The 23765-nt window shown below is 40.9% G+C and overlaps 1 protein-coding gene across 5 annotated transcripts in view; it reads right to left on the bottom strand.

The window, feature by feature from the left end:
• Positions 1–23765, bottom strand: part of Smc6 (structural maintenance of chromosomes 6) — a 70470-nt gene that overhangs the window by 4112 nt on the left and 42593 nt on the right. Inside the window, exons 22-26 of one of the 5 annotated variants that reach the window (XM_063232331.1) lie at positions 23358–23495; positions 22443–22588; positions 15776–15901; positions 12328–12433; positions 758–910 (exon numbers count right to left, since the gene is read on the bottom strand). In XM_063232331.1, coding sequence (XP_063088401.1) covers positions 758–910; positions 12328–12433; positions 15776–15901; positions 22443–22588; positions 23358–23495 — 669 coding nt within the window. The other 4 variants (XM_063232348.1, XM_063232336.1, XM_063232332.1 and 1 more) reach the window with 4 other exon arrangements.

The following is a 23765-nucleotide window of genomic DNA, read 5'->3' as shown; positions in this document are numbered from 1 at the left end:
GGTGCTCGGCGCAAAAGGGGGCTGTCAGGGCAGTTGTGTGCCTGTGTGTACTGGGAAGAGGCCCAAGGTGCAGCGTTCAGGAAGACCAATGACTGCCTAACAACCAAAGAGAATCTCACACACTGAAGGGCATCAGAGTGAGGCAGGCAGGCGCCAGCCTGAGAAAAACGGGCAGGCAGAGCCAGGAAGTGGAGGGTAGAAGCCGCTAAGGTGACTCTTTCTAAGGACGGAAACCAGGTCTGTGGTGCTGAGCACGCTAACAAATATTTTAAAACAGAAATCACGATGGCCCTGAGGAAGCCACCCTCACTGGAGCGGGGAAAAGAGCAGCTGACACCATCAGGGCTGTGCGGCGCTCAGTCCCGTCCTCGACACACAGCAGCTGTGGCTGCAAAGCTCGCGTGCTGGCTGAAGGCTGTGGGTAAGCAGAGCGGCGCATCTCAGCCCACGCTGCCTGCAGTGCTCTGAGAAGCACGGTGTGAGGGCAGGGAGTGCACCCACTCCTGGACTCGTGAATGGAGGGCGGATTTCATCTGAGCACCTGGACAGGATGCCAGACCGAGAGCAGCCTGGCTGCTATAAGACTCAGGACTCTGGGGTCTGCCCACCACTCAGCCCACCCATCCCACTCACCCCACAGTGTCAGGGTAGAAACTTTCCTGCTATGGTTAAAACTAAAGAAAAGAAAGTTTTGCTTCCTTGCCAGAACAGATTTCACACGAACAAACAAATTCAAACATTTAACACTGAACGATACCATGTAGACATCGAACTCATCCAGGCATCTGAAGGGTGACTCTGCAATGGACCACAGGGAGAGAATGAAGCACACGGTGGAGAAGGACCGCTCGCCGCCCGACAGCGCCCGCATGTCATTGAAGGCGGCTTTGTTTCCCTCGCCAGGCTGGACCTGGAGGAGCAGGAGGGAGGATGGGAGAAAAGGCACCAGATGAAATCCTGTGCGATGCAGCAGAAGAGAGATCCACTGGAAACCACTGTGCTACATAGTGGTGCCTTTTAGTTTACTTCAAGAAAAGCAAACCACACACGTCTGTCATCTCACATCCAAACTTCCACAGGCTTAATAAAAGTATGAATGCAAACCAACCATTATTTATCAAAATTAAGAATTTGAATCAGTCCTCCTGAAGCTGCTCCCCTTCAGTCCTGAGATATCCCTTACTTGAACTGTAGTGACATCTAGTGGCTAAACAGCTTTTATAAGTAAGGACGCAGGTTCCAACTTGGCTGTTTAACAACTGTTTAGACTTATCCCAGGTTTTTTTTTTCCCCCAACAGGTTAGTGTATCTTGTTTACAAAGCCTTGCTGTCTTTTCTGTATAGTACACCTTGCCATACAGTAGTGTAACTTTTGTGGATTGTTCTGCACAGTACAGCACTATAGTTTTATTCCTTTATAAGTTATAGTACTGCACCTAAAAGTTACATAAGTTACTATGAGTTATGCACATAAAAGCAGAAGTCATCAAGATGGAGTTTCCCTTGAACATTTCTTTGTTCTCAATATTGTAATGTACACACTATATAAAATTCCTCATTTAGTGACCGATGCATTTAATGGCCTAATTGTAGGAACGTAACGTGTTCACTCAACAAGGGATGTCTACAGAGGCAAGGCATGGGGGCTGAGCAATACTGTGTCTCCAAAAGAAAAAATGAAAGCTGTGGTCTATTTTAGTACGGAAGCCTTGAGTTCAATCCCTAGTACTGGAGAAAAAAAGAAAAAGATTCAGGACTAACTTGATGAGAATTGTGCTGGCCAAGGAGTAAAAGTAGAAATACATTTTTAACTCTCTTTAAAATTCCTCTTTACTAAAAAAGCATCCACAGGAACAGGAAAAAAGCCAAAAGTTAAAAATTAAAAGCCAAAAAAAAAAAAAAAGCCAGAAATTAAAAACAATCTCTTCTGTATACTTTCTGAGGGCATAACATAAAGTTAGGTAAGGAGAGATTTTATTTCGACAGAATTTCTGGTTAAACAACATAAAACACAGAATACAACAGCTACCAGTATTTCCAATTTATTACTTAAAAATCACTTTGCACTCAAATATTCATTTAGCATTCTAAGAGTTTAAAAATTCTCATTTTAAAAACACACTTCTTTTTGAGAACATAATGCCTGAGGAAATAAACTTCTTTTTGAGGAACTAAGCAATGATTTTCTTTGGGTTTCTGCTCAAGAGCAGAACTGCTCTGACAGATGCTGACTGACAGGTTTCCAAATTCGTTCTAGGAAGTCACACTCACACCGCTCTAACGCAGGCACTGTATGCGGGTGACTCACTGAGGCAGGCGCACACGGTGTCCTCAGGTACCAGCAGTTCTGAGCGCTATCTGATGAGCTCCTTCCACCCGGATGCCTCAAAGACGCCTGCTTCGGCCTTCTGCAGTTTAGAAACACTCTGTCACTGCGTCCCTTAACAGTAACTCCAGGTCTGAGTCCCCTGAGGTGCCTGCACACTGCAGACCTGTCTTTCCTGGCCTCTTTCAGTGCTACCCTCACTGGGAACTGAACCCAGAGCCTCTGCACCGAATTTGATTTTGAGATGGTCTTAAGTTGCCAAGTTGCCCAGCTGGGTCTGAGATTCCCATCTCCCTCCCTCAGGCTGGTAAGAGTGCTGGGATTAGGGGTGTAGGCTACCATGCTCAGTTTAAACCTCCTTTTGTGATGAAGTACTTTTTAAAGTCCAAATTATCAATCTTGATACTGATCTTTGTGTCCCATTTCACAAATCTGCATAACAAGCATAAAGACCTTCATCTTAACACATAGTAACGCATAGCCTTTAAGAAGCACAGCGATTTTCAACACACAGACAACAAGGCAGAGTAATGAACGTTTCCAAATTCGTGTTTCTTTTATGTTTGGGACCCTCTCGGGCTTCATTTCTAGGTCCGCACAGCACCCAGCGGCTGCTGTGAGCGAGTCCTCTACTGCGGAACCCAGAGCTCACTGTTACCTGTGCTGCGGTCCATTATCAACCTTCCTCCCAACCTGAAGTGATCATTCTTCCGCTATCAGATAAATGTCTGAAAACTTCCACTGGGGGGAGAGCCTGGTGCCGCATTTATCTTTCTTCATTTGGCTTATTTCACTTAATATAAGCTCCTCTAGTTTCATCAATTTTTGCTGCAATTTACTGAATTTAATTTTTTATGACTGAAAAAAATATTTCATTGTGCCTATATTTGTATTTACAGAACATATTTTTTTATGTATCCTTTGATGGGCACCCTAGGCTGATTTTATGACTTGGATAGACACTGTGACCAGAACCCCAATAAACCCTGGAATGCAGGTATCTCTTCATAGGTTTATTTCATTTCCTCTGGATATGTACTCAGAAGTAGAACTGCTGAACCATATGTAGTTCTATTTTTACTTTGAGGAACCTTCTACTGTTCTCCACAATGGTTATACTAATTTACATACCCACCAACAGTGTGTATGAAAACAGGGAAAACCTTTGAGATATCAGGATACCTTTATGATAAGACCCCAAAAGCACAGGCAAAAAGATCAAATGAAACTTGATACTAAGAAGCTTCTCCATAGCAAAAGAAACAACGAATAGAATAAGAAGCAACCTACAGAATGGGAGAAAACATTTGCAAATCATTCACCTTGTGAAGGATTAACATCCAGAACACACAAGAACTGAAGACTCAACAACACAAGCACCAACATAGTTTTAATGGAAGATCTCAGTACCCCACTATCACAGAGAGACAGACCAACTAGGTGAGAAAAAAAAAAAAAAAAAACAATAAACCAATACCAGAACTGAACCAAAGCCCTGAACATTAGGGACCTAACAGGTATTTATTTACAGAACATCTCGACCAACCAGAAAGAATACACATTCTTCTCAGCAGCACACAGGACTTTCTCCAAATTAGACCACATACTAGCTCATACAGCATGCTTAAATAAATGCAAAAGAACTGGAATTATTCCATACATATTACTGGGCCATACTGCAGTGAGACTAGAAATTAATGGCAAGACACCACAGAAACTATGTAAACACATGGAAATTAAATTATATCCTCTTGAATAATCACTGGGTCACAGATGAAATTAAAGAGATTTTAGACCGTTTCTACAATCAAATGATAATACCCATAAGACATACCAGAATTTGTGGACACAATGAAAGCAGTTATAAGAGGGAAGTTTATAGCAGTGAATGTCCACTCTAGGAAAACAGAACAGGGTCAAATAAATAACCTAATGATTCGCTTAACAGTCCTAGAAAAACAAGAAGAATTTAAACCCAAAGCTAGTACAGGGGAGAAAATGATAAAGATGAGGGCAGAAGTTAATAAAATTGAGACAAAAAATACAAAGAATCAATGACTCAAAGAATTGATTCTTTGAAAGACTGAACAAAACCAGTCGAGGCGAACTGTTAAGTCATTTAAAAAAGGAAAGACCCAAACCATGCAATTAGAAATGAAGGGTGGAGATCCAGAAGATTATCAGCAACTACTCTGAGAATCTGTACTCCAATAAAATGGAAAACTCAGAGAAACGGGTTTCAAATACATACAAACTAATAAAAATAACCAGGGAAGCAAAACATTTTTAAATAAACCAGTATCAGTCAGGGAAACTCAAAAGAGTAGATTAAAAAAACTACCAATCAAGAAAATCCTGGGTCCTGATGGATTCACTGCTGATTTCTATAAACACATGAGTAAACTTCTAATGCTAATACTCCTTAAACTAATGAAGTTGATAGAGAAGCAGTACTTCCAAAGTTATTCCTGGAAGCAAGCATTACCTTGATTCCAAAATCAGAAAAAGACCCAACCAAAAAATGACAGTAACAAGATGGGGAATATAGCTCAGTGGCACAGCCCCTGCCTGGCAAACACAAGGTCCTGAGTTCAAATCCTGGTACCAAAAAAAAAAAAAAATTTTAGACCAACCTCTTTAATGAACAGAGAAGCAGAGCTCCTTCATAAGATCCTGGCAAAGAGAAGGCAGCAAATCCTCACCACATCATGTACATAACCAAACAGTACTCATTCCAGGGATGCAGAGATGGTGTAACATATTAAGGTCAGGAACTGTAATTCACCACGTAAACAGAAACAAGGACAAAACCATACGATTGTCTCAACAGAAGCAGAAAATGCATTTGATAAAATCAGCATCCACAAAATATATCATGAAAACATACAAATTCTCTATGAAGAATATATTATGTGTAGCTAAAATGCACCAATAAACTTAATTTAAAAAATAAAATTCAGCATCCACTATAAAAGACCCTTATGACTAATACAATACTTAATGGCAAGAAGCGGAAAAGTTTTCCCTCTTAAATTAGAAAAAAAACCAAGGATGTCACTATTATTACTTTTGCTCAACATAGTTCTAGAAGCATCAGCTAGAGCAATTAGGCAAGAGAAAAGAAGAAAAGAGACAGAGATGGAAAAGCTAAATTATCGTTACTCATACGACACGATCCTCTATATATAAGACCCTAAAAACTCCACTGAAACACTCCTGCAATTACTAACTAAATTCTGTAACACAGCAGGTTTTAAAGTCAAAGACAGCCAAAGTCAGTATGTTCCTACATATCAGTAACAAACTCACTGAGAAGAAAACTAGGGAACAACACCTTTTACAATAGCACCAAGAAAAATGAAATACTTAGGAATTAATCTAACCAAGGAAGTGAAAGACTTCTATAGTGAAAACTAGTGTTGTGAAAAAGAAGATCGAAGATCTCACAAAATAGAAAGATACGCTGTTCCTGCAAGGGGAGGACTAACAAACTGGCAGTATGCGTAACCGTTACGACGTTTCTTATAGAACTGGAGAAAGCAATCCTAAAGTTCATAATGGAACCAGCAAAGATCTCAAACAGAAAAAGTAATTCTGTCTAACAAAGGGCAAGGCAGGGGCACTGCAACTCCAGATAAGTTATACTACAGAAGAGCCTGGTATTAGCAAAAAGCCAGACTTGCAGATCAGTGGAACGGAAGATACAGGAACACTGCAGGCACACCCACTTACAGTTTTTGACAAAGGGGCCAATTCCCTTTGCTGGAGGAAAGATAGCCTCTTTCATAAATGATGCTGGGGATAACTGCTAAAGACTGAACTTAGACCCACAGCTCTCACAGGAACCAAAACAAAATCAAAATCAAAGATCTTACCTTTAAACAGGAATACTTAAATCTGCTGGAAGACAAAATAAGTAAATTGAAGACATAGATATGTAGGTATAGGCAGACTTTCTAAATAAACCCCAACTGCACAAGAAATAATACAAAGAATCAATGAAACGGATCTCATTAAATTAAAAGACTTTGCACATCAAAGGGAGCCACTGACAAAGAAGAGACAACCTACAGAATAGGGAAAAATTAGTTGGGCAGGAACTGGTGGTGGCGCGTGCCTGTAATACCAGCACTGGGGAGACAGAGGCAGCAGGGTGGCTGAGCTCAAACCCAGCCTGGACTACAGAAACACCCTGTCTCAAAAACAAACAAACAAACAAAATTCCCACCAATCCCCCCAAAAGAATGGGAATTTGCCAGCCACTTCTCATACAAAGAACTAACACCTAAAATATATAAAGAACTCCAAAAAATTATTCTCCTCCACAAGCCTAAAGACCCAATCAAAAACGGGTCTTTCAAATGGGCCTCTGAAATGAATATACACCTTTCAGATAAGGTACAACATGGAAAATGCTTGACATCATTGACCATTCAAGAAATGCAAATGAAAAGAAAATGAAGATTCCCTTCTTCATCCCACCCCAGGAACAATGGCTACCATCAAGAAACTGACCAGTAACAAATGCTGGTGTCGAGGTGTAGAGAAAGAAACCTTCTTCGTTGTTGGTGGGAGTGTAAATCGATACAAAGACCATGGAAAACAGTACGGAGATGCCTCAAAAACTAAAAACGGAAATTAGAGCTACTGACCCAGTTGACTCCCCTTTTGGGTATTCTTCCAATGGTTAAAAACATTGTACTACAATGATACGTGTGTACAGCAGCACATAACATCTGAACCCCAGAATCGACCTGCCCAGCAAGATAAAGAAAATGCAGCACCTACACAGAGTGGAGTACTACTTGGCCACTAACAATGCAAACTTGAGATACCTACAGGAAAACGGATACACCCTGAGACCACCATGTTAAGTGAAATAAATCAGATACACAAGCTTGTGTATCATATTGTTTTTCTCAGCTGAAAAATTAGTAAGAGAAAATAAAAAAGTAATTATATTTTAAGTATGATCACTTCTCAGCATTTTGCCCAAGATCAAGTGTGTATTCTAAGTGTTGTTAGTCTCTGGTTTCACTCTTAATGTGGATGTATTAGGGTCTTTGTTGTTGTTACAAGCATGGTCTATTTTAAAAGAGAAAAAAAGGAAATACATACCTAGCATGGGAAATTCTGTGGCGATGGAGAAGAACTAAGTGGTTGCCTAGATTCGGGGGCCCAGGGGAGGCCGCCAGGTGATGGTTAGTGGTGCAGTGCCTGGATCTGGGATAATTAATGACCTAAGTGTGATTATGTACCCCTCTGCTGGTATGCTGGAATCTACTGAACCTGCATTTTAAGTTTGTGGATTGTGTGTTATGCAAGTCTTTAGTTCAGTAAAGACAACAAAAAACAAGTAATTCACTCGGGAAAGGTCTGAGAGAAGATATACAAATGGCCAGCAGACAAAGGAAAAAGTGGTCTTTTTTTTAATTAGGAAACTGTAAATCAAAAATTACAGGGAGGTATCATCTCGTCCCAAGCCGCATGGCTTTTATTAAAAAGAAAGCAAAGACTGGTGAGAATGTGGAGAAAGAACACGCTCTTCTTTAAGAATAGAAGCCTTACTGTTTTACATTTTACATGTGGGTCTAGCATCAATTTTTAATCACTATCTGTTCTTGATACAAGGGACTGGGTCAAGGTTTGCTATCTATTTGAAGAAAAGCAGATGCAACACTTTGAACCCAATACCACTCCTGAGATGGTTAGCCTTCCTTACAGGCTGCCCAGGAGTCACTGTCTTTAATTGGGTGACCAAATTCACTGTATAGTCAGCCCTGGATTATTTCCTTGTGACAGTATTTTTTGCTTTCTAACCTCCAACTTCTATTCTCTCTTCATATACCCATCTTTCTACTTGAATTTACAAATGGCTTTTGTTTTTTAGTTTCCAAAGATAAAACTTAGGTCATGAATGTTTGGCCTTCCTTTTCCACTAGCATATATGCTTACGAACCTCTAATCTTATTGTTTCACTTGTCAGTGCCTCCTTTGCCTTCTGATTCTCTCAATCGTTAAGTATTCTTAAGCTCTCTTATTAGGTACAAGCAGATTAAGATATCCTTTGAAATGTCACTATGAAATAGTGACACTTTTGGGAATGCACTACTTGTGTAAATTCTGTTTTGTCTGCTGCTGCGCTGTGAGGCACACTTCTGGGAATGTCTGGGTTGGTCATGGGGTCGCTCTCTGGCTACCTATGTGCGGTCTGTGACACTTCCTTGCTCTTCTTCCCACCTACTGGGAGTAAGGAGCTTTGCTCTGCCAAGCCAGGACACCATGCTGCTGCCTTGGAACCAGCCCACCAGCCCACCATGGGCAGAAGCCCCTGAAGATATGAACTTATTTAAATCTTTAAGTCATAGGGTTAGGGTATGGTGTTCCAGCCAAGAAAAACTGACAACTACTCCAGCTTTGTTTTGGCTACTGTTTGCATTACACTTATTTCTCTGTATTTTACTTGGGATCTCTGTCATTATATTAATAAGCACTTTTTAAAATATAGTAAGTTGGTTCTTATATTTAATTCAGACTGACAATCTTTCATTTTTAGTCCAATTATTTATTCGATGTACACTTAAATGTAATTACTGGCAAATCTAGATTTAAGCCATTTTATCTATGTATTTTGTTAATCTCATTTATTTTTTATCAGTTTTTTTTTTTTTTTTTTTTTTTGCCTTCTTTGGAGTTTCTTCTTTTCTATTTCTTTTATTTGGTCTCCACTGTATCTTATTTTAAAATATTCCAGTGGTTGTTTTAGAGACTCACATTACATTTCTCATGAGTAGTCTGTCTTCAATGAGTATTTGTAATGCTTCCCAAAATGTGCAAGACCTTTGTAATACTTCAGCTCCAATTTTTCCCTTTGTTGCACCATTTATATATTTGATTTTACAACTCACACTCTCACAATACACTAGCACAGCAGTGTTGTTTTATATAGCAAAAGTTACCTTACACCTTCCATATGTTTACCTTTTGCAGGGGTCTCTGTTCTTAATCCTTTAGCACCTTAAAGTCTTTCCAATGACTTTTCCCTTCTACAATTTCTGTTAAAAAGTCTGCTTTGGTTTTTTTGTTTTGCTCTGTAGAAAGTGACATTTACTTCTTCTCTTGTTACTTTTAGTATCTCTGCTTCTGGTTTTTACCTACTTGATTTGTTCTGTGGTGTGCACATGTTTGAGGTTTACAGGCATTCCTGTGAATCTCGACTGCTTTATTTCAGTGATGTTTCAAATGTTCTTTGTTCGTCTTTATTCTACCCTGGAGAGACTCCAACTATATTCATGTTAAAACAGATTACGGTCATTGCTCTTAAGCTCTGTCCAGTGTTTTGTCTTCTGTTCCTATACTCTTCACTTTAAATAGGTATTTCCTTTCCACCTGCTTTGAGTTCTGCTTACTGTATCTTTTCTTTTAGGTTCAGCTGGCTACTAACCATTCAATTTACATACTGAAATTTTCAGCTATAGAATACTTACTTATTGTTCTAGCTGAAACTCTGCATCTCCTTCATTTTGTTTATGGCTAACATCCTGAACATGTTAACCATGGTTAGGATATTAGTGTGATAGCTCTTCTATCATCTGTGAATTTGGTTCTTTTTTTCTGTTTTTTCTTTTTACTACCTGTTGCATTTCCATGCTTCTGCTAGTAACTTTCACAGCTTTGAAGGCTAAAATAAATAGAATACAATTCATATATTTAAATGCATGATGTGATTAAGTTTAACTGTATTCTACAAAACCACAATTTGAGATGAAGACTACATTAATCAAGTTTCCAAATGTTTCCGTAAGCACCTCTGTAACAGCATCCTGTTCCATTCATTCATCTGGATGTCTTTAAACCAACAGTCCATCATTCTTATGACTGTGGCTTTGCAGAAACTCCCCCAATCAGTTCATATAAGTCTTCCAATTTTGTTCTCCCCTTTCAAAGCTGTGTTGGCTATTTTAGATCCTTTATATCTCCACATAAATTTTAGAATCAGCTTGTAATTTCTACAAAAAAGAAACTTAATAAAATACTGAATATTTTGATCTAGTAACAGCATATATCTATTTAATTAGGTCATCTTTAACTTCTCGGTATTTCAGTTTTCAGTTTACTGGTCTTACACAATGCTTGTCCGATTTGTTTTATATTTTGATGCTACTGTAAAGGGTATTTTTGGTCCAGGAATATAGATCAGAGGCACAGCACCTACCTGGCAAGTGCAAGGTCTTGAGTTCAGGTTTAAATTTTTTATTTAGGGCTGGGGATTTAGCTCAGTGGCATAAGGGCATAAGGGGATTTAGCATCAGTGGCATAAGGGCCTGCCTTGCAAGCAGGCAGTCGTGAGTTCAATCCCCAGTACGGATGAAAAAAAAAAAGAAAAAGACAAAAAAAAAAAAAAAAACCCTAAGTTTTTTATTTTGGATCATTCGTTGCTAGTACATAGAAGTGTTACTCATTTTTTTGCATACTGCTGTGCCTGCAACCTTGCTAATTGCATTGACTAGTTCTAGTAGCTCTTTTTGTAGACAGCATAGATGACCTTGTTATTTGTGAACAATGAGAAGCTGGCTTCTTCCCTTCCAGTGCATGCCTTGCAGTTCCTTTTCTTGACTTTATGCACTGGTTAGAACTTCTAGTCCACTGGTGAACAGAAATGGAGAGCACCCAGTCTTCTTTTCCTTATGAGAGATATATACAATATTCCATGAAAGGGGGACACTTGTCCTATTAGGGCAGAGGCATGGTAAGGCTGACGGTCAACCCTGGAGAACCCCAGGTTGGAGGTGCAGTTTCAGAAAGGCTTTTCTTCATCCGTGTTCCCTGGGCCAGCGTGCCAACCACCAGCACCCAAGAATCTACTAAGTGAAGTACCAGTCACATTTTTAGCTCTCCTACGTTTCTTCTGTCTTGGCAGTCCTCTACACTCTCCGAACTTCCAGAATCCACAAATGCCTCCAGGAAAGAAAATATCCTGCAGTTTTCAACTTGCTTTGGACTGTGTTCCCATCCCTTGGAATTCTAATTCACCTAGTCACTGTCCTTTCTGCAGGCTCCAACATCTTTCTTATATTCTGCAGCTAAAACAACAGGCCACTACGACAAAATACCTTCCTGCCCTGGAGCATAACTCCTCCCATTACCTTCCCTACTGCATCTTTAATGACTGGCCTCTTAAAAATGAACAGGTGGATGAGAAGCTACTAATGATTCACTGGTAGAAATTTAAACACAGAAAGGATAAAACTTAACTTCTTTATTTGGTTAAAATGCAAAGGTTCCAAACAACAGAGCTGCTATGACCATCTAACTTTTGTTCTAAGTATTAAAATGAAACAATACAATTTATGGCCCTAAAGTAGCCGTTAACTGGAAAACATTCCCCAGACTGAAGTGACTACTTGCTTTAGACTTGACTACACACTGTTTAAAGCTGTATCTTCACATCTTACCTTTCAGGGATGTGACTGTGAAAGAGCCCACAGTCAAGTAACCACAAAACAGAATGTGGTAGCCTTGCTTATTAAGAGAGACTAAAAAAGTAAGTAAGTGAGGAGAGCAGAGCTCAGGGTAACTTCAGAAGCAAACAGTGCAAAGCAAGCCTGTGGAGCAGACCTTCTCGGCTTCCTGCCATGTAATGACAGACAGTGGATTCTCCATAATGTCTCACGTAATTCCAATTGCTACATGAGGCTTTAAAACCAGTGGCCCCAGTGGAACAGAAGCACAAGATAATCACTTGCCACAGAAAATAAAATTCCTACTTGTCAATTTAAGAAAATAACGCTGCTGGGGACAGGAGCTAAGCTAGCAGCTTTACACAGTGAGAATTCAGTAGAATAAGCTTAATTTTCCATACATTAGCAAAGACTGTCATTAACTTGGAAATAAATTCTGTTTTCCAAAGACACAGAGTAATGCCTACCAACATTACATCAAAAAAAAAAGGAGCAGATAATTTTCAAAGTGATTAAGATGCAAAGAGCTAAGATACTTACTGATATAGCAAGAGTTTCGTTCTTATGGTCAAAATTCATTTTTCCACAGTAGGCCCGCTGCGATAGTAAGTTGTCAAAGTACAGTTTGCATCGTAATGTCAAACACCTTGAAATAAATTTGGCACATTAAAAGTAGGAAAAAGATACAGAATTGTACATTCAGCATGATCTAAGTACAAACAATGGCAAAACATGAACATGAGCACAGGTCAGTGTGACTGCTTTTCCCCTGTATTTTGTATTTGTTTGCATGCCACATTTAACTGACTTATTCACTTTTATGATAAACATGAACAAAGGAGTGAAATGAACAAAGGAGTAATCACAAATTTAATATGCTCCACATACCAATCAGTCTATACAAATGTATCAATCACTCAATTAATTTGCATAAAACATTACTCCTCTAATAAATAAGACAATTTTTTTTGAAACAGGGCCTCATTCTGTAATTCAAGATGGTCTTGAACTTACTATATTGCCCAGACTGGCCTTGAACTTGTGACAATCCTCACACCTCAGCCTCCTAAGTGCTGGGATTGCAGATATGTACTACCCTACTCAGCTAAGTCATAAATCTTGTCTTTAAAATGATTAAGCAAACTCCAGATCCATTAAGATGATAAACCGCCTATTCATTTGCCTGTTTTCTCCCAAACTCAAAGCTGCCCCTCCTCTTCCGCCTATCAGACAACACTGCACTGGACGGAGCTCTCCCCTCTTCATCTTTACACACTTACCTACCTTTCCATTTACACAGACTCAGTGAAGAGACTTCATTTTACTCTCTGGGTCCACTCTGATTTAGACAGACAGACAGACAGACAGCAACCCTCAAACGACCCCACATCTTGCCAGTGAACACCTCCCTCAAGGGAGGTCAAGCTGGTCCCCCAGCCCCGCTCTTCTCTTCTTGCCTCTTTCTCCTCCTCCCCTTCCTTCTTTCTTTGGCACTTTCTCCCATGCCCCCTTGTTAAAGAGGCTCTGCCCTCCTACACCTTCCCTGCTAGGTTAGAATCTGCCACCCGGGATAGGGGTGCTGTTGGTATTTAGCAAGTAAGGTCCAACTGGCAAGTAACTGGCTACTTAAAGTCATTATTCCCTTTTTTTTGGGGGGGGGGGCTTTCTTTTTGATACAGGTCTCACTGTGCAGTTCAGGCTGGCCTTGAGCTCACTTTGTAGCCCAGGCTGGTCTCAAACTTCCAACTATTCTCCTGCCTCAGCCTCCTGAGTGCTAAAGTCATTATTCTTTCATGAATGCATGGATCCTAACTTTAGAGTAACTATGACTGTATTCTTTTTCCTATTTATCTCCCTAATTTTCATCAACTCACCACACTAGAAAATGATAAACTGAGTTTTCTTTTGCTGCCATGGCTAGCACTCCAAGCTAGTTTTCAAAACTCCCTATTCACTGTTCTTTCACTAATATATACATATGTATATGTGTGTGTCTGTATATACATACATATACACACATATATTTTTTTTTTGAGACATAAACAGCCTTAAGAAGCAGCAAGAAGTACAGCTGTCATGAAACGAGAAAATTCCCAGAGCACAGAGGGGAAATCATTTTAAAGACTTGGTTATTTTATTCTCTTTCTACAACTGGGTAATCAAAGTAAAGCGCGTCAGCGGTGATGTACTGTATCAACGCAGTAAACCATCAGGGCAATACTTTTACCAAAAAGTCTGCTAAATGCCAATTTCTAGGCATGACATGAAGACGGCTAGATCTGGAAAATGTATGTAGTGATAGGGATTAGTTTCTTTTCTACTTCAAATTAAGAAGCTAAGTAAAATACAGGGAATGAGACTTGTAGACTCTGGGCATCGGCACAGGCGGCTCCCGTCAGGTTGCTCTCCATGGCAGAAACAAATGGACTGAGTGCAGCCTTTGCCCCCAGTCAGCAAAGCTGGGGGTGCACGCCTCCAGGGAGCCGCTCTGTCTGGGTCTCGGGGGCAGACAGCACAGTGGGAGCTCGCAAGATCTGCCAGGGTGCTCCCCCACCCCAGTTCAGCGCTCCTCAGCGCATGTGCAAAAACACTGCCCCACCCTGGGCAGAGACATGCCCAAAGCACGAGCTCCCCAGAAGCTCCCCAGAGCCACACAGCTCACATTACCACTGGCCAGATCAAAAAGGCCACACCCCTCAAGGCACTGGCCGGGTTCTCAGAGTGCAGCCTCAGAAGTGAGCTAAAATTATCCACATTTAAACACTGCGACACTCCCACCTACCAAAGCTTAAAAACAGCCGCATTCACGAAATGAATCCCACTCAAGTTTTAATAATATACCTATAATACTGAAAAACAATTCAGAATGTTCCCCACACAAAGAAACACCAAATACCCTGACCTGATTGATCATTACAGGTCATAACCACGTGCTGAAATGTCACATTGCACCCCTGAAAACACACAACTACCATGTGTCAAATAAAAATTTAAAATATATTTTAAAAACAATAACAACATGCATTTCAAGACAAACATATAATTTAGTTAAAGAGAACCATCAAACACATTTTACCTCACAGCTTTAGCTAGATTTTACCAAGTATGCTACACTTGGCTGTATTTTACTCCCCTCTGGTCTAAAGGCTGTAGAATCGTGGGTACAAGGATATTCAGGTCATCCTAGCAGCGTGACAGTGAGTGAATGCCACTGCAGTGAACAGGCAAGGGGAAGGGCCGAGACTGCCTCGGACTTAAGTGTACGGAAAGCACTCCCCATGGCTGCCCTCTGCCTTCTGTTCTTCTGATTCTGATTTGGGGCTGCTTCACCTCGGAAAATCTGTGCTTCTCAGCCTAGGTAATTAATACCCAGTCTCCCTGGCCTGCACTCATGTATTCAGCCACTGTGTACAAAAAGCCTACTACAATTCAGGCTCACTACAGACACAGCAGTACAGAGAATAGTTTCTGCATTCACGCAGCGAAGCCATTCCAGTCGATGGCAGTAAGTGAGACAGTACCTCAACAGAGTTACCAGACGCCTGCATGCCTGGGCAGGAAAGCCCAGGTCAGGTGTGGGGGACCCTGCGCTGGAAGGTTGAGGCAGCAGGACTGCTGTGAGTCCAAGGCCAGCCTCAACTGCACAGTGAGAACTTGTCTCAAAAAGAAAGGAAGAAAGAAAGTAAGTAAATAAATATGTGCAGAACCAGTGAGTTCTCGCTGGAAGGATCTGGTGACAGAATGAATGGCTCTCTCGGAGCTACTTTAACTTAAGAATGGAAAAGGTAGATAAACTTGTTACAAAGGTTCTTCAAATTAGAATTCTTTGATTACATTACAGAATCCTACATACTAAATGATAAAGCAAACATCTATAGTTTCTGTTGACTGAAACTTGTAAAGGTCTTAATTTCATTATCTATAAACAATAATGTGAAAACAAAAACACAAAAATGCATAATATATAGTAGTATTTTAATGTACTTACCTTCTAAATTGCTGATACGTTTTGTATCTGTGGGTCATTATTTCTTCTAGTAACTTAATAAACTTTTTTAAAGTCCTTACTTTACTATCCAGGTCAAGATAGGTTTCTCTTGCTTCCTGGTACTGCCTATTTCATTAAAAAAAATGCTATGTAAATAAATGCTGCACAAACAGAACAAAACAAACAATAAATACAGGGAGAGCAATGCGGGCAGAGAAGCCTGACAGTTCAAATGCATTCCTGGAGTGAAGAATGCTACCCATGAGACTGCCACACTACAGAGCGCGAACAAAATTCCAGCTGCAAAGCAGACCAGGGAAGTCTGCCAGCACGAGGCTGCGGGCGGGGCTGGGGTGGAAGCCGCGGTCCGCAGCCAGCACGGCCAAAGACGCACCCACAGAGGAAGGGCCACACTGGAAGGAGGCTTCCTCAGTGACAGAAGCCAAGGATGGCAGAACACAAGAGGATGGCAGCATGTGAGACTCCTCCATCCTAAACAAGACGAGTCAAAGAGGCAGAGAACACAGGCCATCCAGGGCACCCTTGCAGAAGGCAGTCGCTGGTACTAGAGGAGGCAGAAAACCATCTTGAGAGTGGACAGCAACCCTGGTCCAGGCCCTGAGCTCTCCTTCCCATTCTCCTTCAAACAGCCAGTCCAAGAAACTCCAAATAATTAAAATATGAGAATTGCAGAAACATAGTATAGCAACCATATGAAGATATTTATGGGGGCTGGAGATTTAGCTCAGCGGCATAAGCTCCTGCCTTGCAAGCATGTAGTCCTGAGTTCCATCCCTGGTACCGGAAAAAAAAAAAAAAGAAGATATTTATGGAAAAAGATTAAGAGAGAGGTACGACCAATTAATACTGTCACAAAGAAAAAACTGTAACTCAACACTATAAAAAGACAACATGAGGTAAGTGCTACGAGGAAGGAATATTTCAAAGAAATAAAACACCCCAAGAACAGCTAAAAACAGCAAGTGCTATGACAGGAGGATGAAAGCAAGAGTCAGAGAGCCTAGCCTGAGAAATGTGAAAGGTTGGACCAAAAAGGAAAACCCCACACACATGGAGACAAAACACAGCTGTGCAGGGGCGACCAGAAGTGTGAAAACATGTCAATGAAAAGAACAGAACTGAGAAGGCAAACCCAACATACACAACAGTGTGGCAAAATGACGAAGAGGTAATAAAACACCTAAAATGCGTATAACTGAAAACCTCAAAACAGAAAATATTTAGAAGGTGCAAGAAAACACTGAAGAACTGAATACCTAAATCTACATATTGAAAAGGCACAAGGCACAACAGTGTGTAGAATCTGCCAGCAGGGTTAGGTCCCAGGACTTCCCAACAAGGGCCACGAGGAGCCCGGCGCTCCAGCAGAGCACAGGTCTGAGCCCAGAACGCGTGCTGGCTGCAGTACCCCCGCAAAGGTGAGGCCGAGGGAAAGAGTACTTATGAATCGCAAGAACAGAAAACACTCCCACGAGCCGTTCTTGAGAAAAGAGGGTGAACAATTTCTCAAGTGGCTATGTGACAGTTTGGAAAGGGTGACAGCCATTCCTCACCCCACACACAGAGCCAACTGCAGCACCCAGAACAGTAAAGCAGTGCAGCACAGCTGAACCTGCCAGGACCCAGAAAGGCTACTACAGTGTGACTCAAAAGCCACCAACTAAGTAATTCCTTTGCAGCAAAACCATTATTAAAAATCCTGAGAAGGGATAATAAATTGAGATGAGTATTTTAAATATATTTTATATATATAAAAACTAAACCTTTAGATCAAAAGTACTATAGAAGAATGTAAAAATATGAATAGATAATTCAAGACTTTAAAATATATGAAGCTTTCAATTTTAGCCATAATCCTTTTAGTCATATTGACAGAATGTAATTAAAACTACGTAAATACACAATCTTTCACCCATCACACTGACAAGAAATTTTAAAACTTGACCTTACTGCCTTAGCAAGGGCGGTACAGAGGCAAGCTGTGACACCAGCTGTGGGGAAGACTCAGCAAAATGTAACACAACAGTCAGCCTCACGCTCCAGTCTGGCTAGGTCCTTCAGGAAATGCATGGTGAGGACGGACACCCAACGACACACACACCTGCTGACCCTCCGCTCACAGCTGGCCACAGCAGCCCCACCACCACGGCATGGAGGCTGCCAGGACGCAGCAGGCCGGATGGGGTGGGGAGTCCTAGCTGGCTGAGTCTTGTGAAAGTCGGAGACCAAGGAACACTAGGACATGCATATTTCTACAAGGAAATAAAACTACAAAACCAGAAATAAAACAGAACCGGCATCTGGAAAATGGAGAGGAAATAGGTAGAAGGAATGAGTAAGGCAGGAAAAGCTTGTAAGTATAATTTCGTTTACAGCTTTGATTTCTGGAGAAGTGTTTTTATATATTCTTCCCAAAATGAAATTACATCAACAAAGATGGGTAGAATCTAACACTGAAGCCAAGTAAGAATCACTGGAAATATATCTTATGGACTGTATCAAAGAGATAAAACATCAGTCCAAAAAACTCTAGAATACATTGTTCCCCTAAATACCGGAGGGAAAAAATTTGCAAGCACATCTCAAACGTGTTTTAGATTTGTTTTGTTGATGCATAATGTGGCGTGACCTCTAAGAACTCACGCCTTTTCCGTGGAAGAAGCAGAACATGGCCCCGGTAGGTGGAGATGACCCTGGGCACCAGACAGACAGCCCCAGACACCGCTGCTGCACCTGTGCATCAGCTGTGTCCACTCAAGGGCACTCCAAGTAATGCCACCCCAGTAGGAGTCAGGATCTGAACTTTATCTTTAGATACCATTCTCCACTGAAAGGAACCAGGGCTTTCAGGGAAACGACTCCAATGCTCCACCAGAGCAGGTAACTAAAGAGCCAACAGGAGAACATAATGTTAGGTGAAGTCAGCTGGACCCACAAGTGGAAATAGTGCATAGTTTGTCTTATATGAGAAACATGTATTTACCAAATGAATGGAGGAACAAGAGATCGAAGAGGAGAGGGAAAGGTAGGAAAAAAAGAACTTAAAGAAAAAACTTACAAAAACAGAACTTCTACAAATGGGAAGGCAACCCAGAACTAGAAGTAGGGAAAGAGAAGGGTAGAGGGTGAAAACAAATAATCAGAATATGCTGTGCCCACGGGCCCACACCCCGAGACAGGTGCAGCCACTCTGCACTGTGAACGCACACTGATGCAAAGAAAAAAACTGAAGAGTGTCATCGAAATTAAAGAAATGCTAAAAGCAAAAAGGAAAAGGAAAAGGAATAATAGAGAGGTTAAAAAGGAGACAGGAACCAGCTTTAAGAGGTTCCACCTGACCAAAGATCAAACACTCAAACACTAAAATAAACCAGGACTACAAATGAGTGTAGCTCAATGGTGGACGAGGAACTTGAGGAACTCACAAACCCTAGGGCTCCCAGGCAGTGAGCAAGGGAGTGAGCACACAGACAGGAGGCAAAGGACTGCTGAACGTGAGGAGTGAGTGCCATGAAATGCCCACTGCGCAGCAGGGCACACCCGGAGGCAACACAGACCTGCAGGCAGTGCACCTGGGGCCGAGACAGGAAGGCGCCAGACTGGCGAGGCCAAGGGAGTGAAACACAAGGGAGAAACCAAACTGCACCTTCTCTGAGCGGTCACAACCGACCTGAGCAGTAGGACGAGGGGGCATCGCATGCCTGCACCCACAGAGAAGCACACATGGTCCCCTAAATACTGGGCTGGCCAAGAACACACAACATGAACCCGACACGTGACCGTGTTAGGGGAACCCCACAGGGCATTCTGCAAAACACCCTGGCCAGCGTATGACACACGTTAGACTCTACTTCATACAGCAGGGAAAGAGCAAGAAAGATGACAGCTGACAATGCTGAATGCACTGCAATCGACGTCAATTCCCTATGTGTCACATGAGGTCAGTAGGAGTGTAGACAGTCTCGTTTCTAGAAACTGTATGCTGGTGCACTGAGTGCTAACTGTTCTCAAGTGGTACAGAGACAGCTTTAAACCCACTATGTACTACGTACTGATGGATACACTATAGCCTTTAAGCAATGCATGCTCATGTCAATTTAATCTAGGTAAGTTTTCTAGTCAATACATTTATTAGTATCAGATGGGAGAATTTACTAGGGTAAAAATTTTGTTTGGGGTTTGGCCACTTCTTATTACTGTTATTATTATCTTGCAGCATTGGGGGCTGAACGCAGGACTTCTACACTGAATTATATCCGCACCCCTTTACTGAATGTTTTATTTTAAGGTACGTTTAGCTAAGTTAAGTTGCCCTGACTGGCTTTAAATTTGTAACCCTCCATCTTGGTTTCACCAAATACTAAGATTACACATGTGTCACCATGCCCACCTTAAATTATTATAATTATTTATATTTAATAATTGATTGGAAGAGAAACGTATTATCTGTGTAATCAGCAGAGCATGGCAATGTTTTTGCACAGAAAACACAAATGCAGGTTTTGCTCAGATTACTCATGATGCTAAGTAATTATAAAAATTGGAGAAACATAATAAAGCTGCATTAATTATAAAATGGTATGCTTTTGGAACAACTCTATGTGAATCTATCACATCACAATGTAAAAACTGTACCACCAGTCCATAAATGATACATATGTCTGTATAAATCTACGAAAATACATTATGAATTGAGTATAAAATATTAAAATACAGTGAGAAAAAATAAGTAAATTCTTTCACAACTTAGGAAGGGTAGACACCTTGGTAACTTTTAGAAGCTATTAGTCATACAAATGAAAAACACTGACTATATAAAATTTCTGCAGTTAAGAGTCCTACAAACTATTAAAAAATACTCTGACCACACACTGTTTAGACTCTGGGGAAAGAAGTACTCTAAATGATGCTGATGAAAATACAAGTTAAGCACAATTTCTAGAAGCAGGAAGTTTATCTTACTTACCTATTTAAAAGCATCAAGTTCACATAAAAATGACTCATGTTCCATTACCTAGTAGGTCCCAACACTTAGGATAGAGTAAAGCTTAGATTAAACCTTAACCATCCATGAAGTCAAAAGTGAGTAACACCTACGCATGAGTGTGAGAGTACGCCATCAGAGAGAACCGCCTACAGGCACTTCAGGCAATGTGCTACTATGCACGTCCGTGAAGACTAAAGGTAATAGCCCACATTCCCAAGTGAGTTTGAGGAACGTGAGGAAAGACAAGTCACTGGGTGATAAACACAGGAAGCAAAGCTTCCCACCAACTGATTTTTTACACTGTGCAATTCCATTTACTCATGCTGCACTCATTACATATAATAGGAACACCACACTGTGGTGTGCATGTGGTTAGCCAAAATATTAATACATTTTAAATTTCAAATATAAATCACCTATTTTTAAAAGGCCCTTATTGGGCCAGGAATACAGCTCAGCGGCACAGCACCTGCCTGGCAAGTATGAGGTCATGAGTTCCATCCCCATGCTAAAAAACCCCCCAAAACCAAAAAACACCACCACCAACAAAAGGCTCTTATATCACTATTCTGATGTTCTTCTTTTTATTTGCCCATGTTTTAAAATACACAGCAGAGAGCACATTTGTCCATATGTGCAGGACACAGCGATCCCATCACACGGGGAGCTGGTACCTGCGTACAATACACCCTAATTCTCCTTATACACCCCTTTCCTTCCTCCAAGTGCAGCCCTCGCAGAGTGAGAGCCGTGGCTTCTTACCGTCACCTAACCATTCCCAACAGCTGCCCGTGCCTTTGTGGCTTACCTGTAATGCTGCCAAACACAATTCTTAGTGTAACACTTTTTCTTTTTTGTTTCAGCAACAAACTCACTTGACCCAATGAAATTTTAACTAATATTAGAATATTAGTTATGGTAATGAAAGCTTGAAGTGTATTTTGTTTGCTTATTTGAGAAAAAGTCACACTCACAGGAAGCAGAACTGCAACAGAGATGCTCTTTCTTCAGCACCTGTGCAGCAATTATATCGGACTTTTCTGCTGCCTGTGTGTGGCACTGGAGATGAGACTGGCACTGTGCCTGCCAGGTAGACACTGCCCAGCTGAGCCACATCCCCAGCTAGGAACACAGAAGGCCCACTTTCTAAGCCCTCTGGCCATGCTTGAAAAATGGTTTCCAATTTTTAAAATTTACATTGCTTGGTTACTTACAAAGTTGATTATTTTCCTATCTATAAGAATTTTATAGACATAAAAATACATTTACATTAAAATGTCATTCTGTAACGTAATTCAGAAGAGAAAAAGTTAATGGCTTAAGTAGCACATACCTAAAAAAATTAGTTCAGCTCTAACTACCATAGCAAGACTTCATTTAAACTAAAGAATTACACATTTATGTCTTTCCCATTTTCTTTTGCAGTATTAGGGACTCAGGCCTTTGGACTGAGGTCATCCCTGTCCTTTTAATTTTGTATTTATTTTGAGACAGAGCCTGGCAAATTTGGCCAGGCTGGGCTTGACCTTTTGATCCTCCTGCCCCCATCTCCCAGAGCGCTGGGTCATAGGACTGCTGGGTCACACGCACCAAACTGTTTTAATGTCTTCACAACACACAGGGATGGTACGGTGAGCTTAAAAGCTGCTGGCTGCTTACCGCATTATTTCCTCTCGATCTCCATGACTAGCATGCTCTGCCTGTATCTTTTGTCTCAATCGGTTAATTTCTTTATCTAGCATTGATGCAGACTTTTTTACTTCTATTCGTTCTGGACAGATCTGTCTTGCTTGTGACATTTTCTCCTAGAAAACAGATACTTAGGGTTTTTTTTCTTGTTTCACTTAAAACCAAAAAAATGCAAAGTACTTTTTTACAACACAGTACTTACTTTATATTCACAATCCTCTATATTATAATATTAAAGAAGTAAATTACAGGGTTTAAATCATTTTCCTTATATACAACAAAGTAAAATGAAATCGTCTTCTAGTTACAAGGCTGCTTTCAAATTTATCCCCTAAAATCAGGGCCACTGTTTAGCCGTCAATCAGCTAGAGGGCGCCTGTGGCTAACGCTGGGCTGAAGGAGCTGTGATGCTGAGACAGACAGCAGCACTGTCCTATCACCTGGGAGACCCTGGACTTCTAGGGCCTCACCTCCCAAAATCCCTGTGCTCAAAGGTCCCGATACCTGTGTGTGGATTTACTCAAACACTCCAGATTCTACAGGGAACAAGTTCAGATCACCGCCTGCATTGTGCAAACATGACATGAAGGCAAATATACTTTAGGAGTAAGAGCTAGGAGTGGTAGTACACACCTATTTCCCTCATACTCTGGGACGCTGAGGCAGGAGGACAGCAAGTTGGAGCCCAGTCTCAGGGATTCAGGGAGACCCTATCTCCAAAAAATACTAAATTAGAATGTATTAAATTCAATTTAAAAAAAGAACAGACTGGGAACATAGCTGAATGCTAAGATTCTGGGGGCTCAAGCCTCCATACTGCCAAAAACCCAAAGAGGACTATGGCAGTACACAAAACGGCCTGGAAACGAAAAAGCAGGTGATAACCTCAAGCTCTCTTTCTTTCATGTCCAGTTCCCGCTTTTTTTTATTTAAAGTATCCAAGTGTTCTTTCTGTTTATCTTCATAATGCCGCTTTCCTCGCTTCTGGTTATCCACTTCAGAGTCAGCAAGGTTTAATTCATCCTGTTTGAATAAAGCCAAAATCATCTACACAGAAAAGATTAAAGAAAAAAACTTTCCAACCTAGATAATTAACACTTGAACAGAGTACAATTATGTTGCTTAAAAAGTCATCAAGTATCTGAATAGAAGGCATGTCTTCAAATTAAGAAATCATATTATATTCAAATTCTTATACAAATTCCCAAAATAGTATGGAACTTCGATTTATTTTGACAAAAGAGGTAATTCTGGGGGAATCCATTTAGCTTTAAAAAATTTACAATAGCTCAA

This window comes from Cavia porcellus, unplaced genomic scaffold, assembly GCF_034190915.1.
Source record: "Cavia porcellus strain 051 isolate PalLab524CR breed Dunkin Hartley unplaced genomic scaffold, mCavPor4.1 scaffold_1, whole genome shotgun sequence".
NCBI classification, from domain to species: Eukaryota; Metazoa; Chordata; class Mammalia; order Rodentia; family Caviidae; genus Cavia; species Cavia porcellus.
This window is presented reverse-complemented; position numbering and strand designations above follow the sequence as displayed.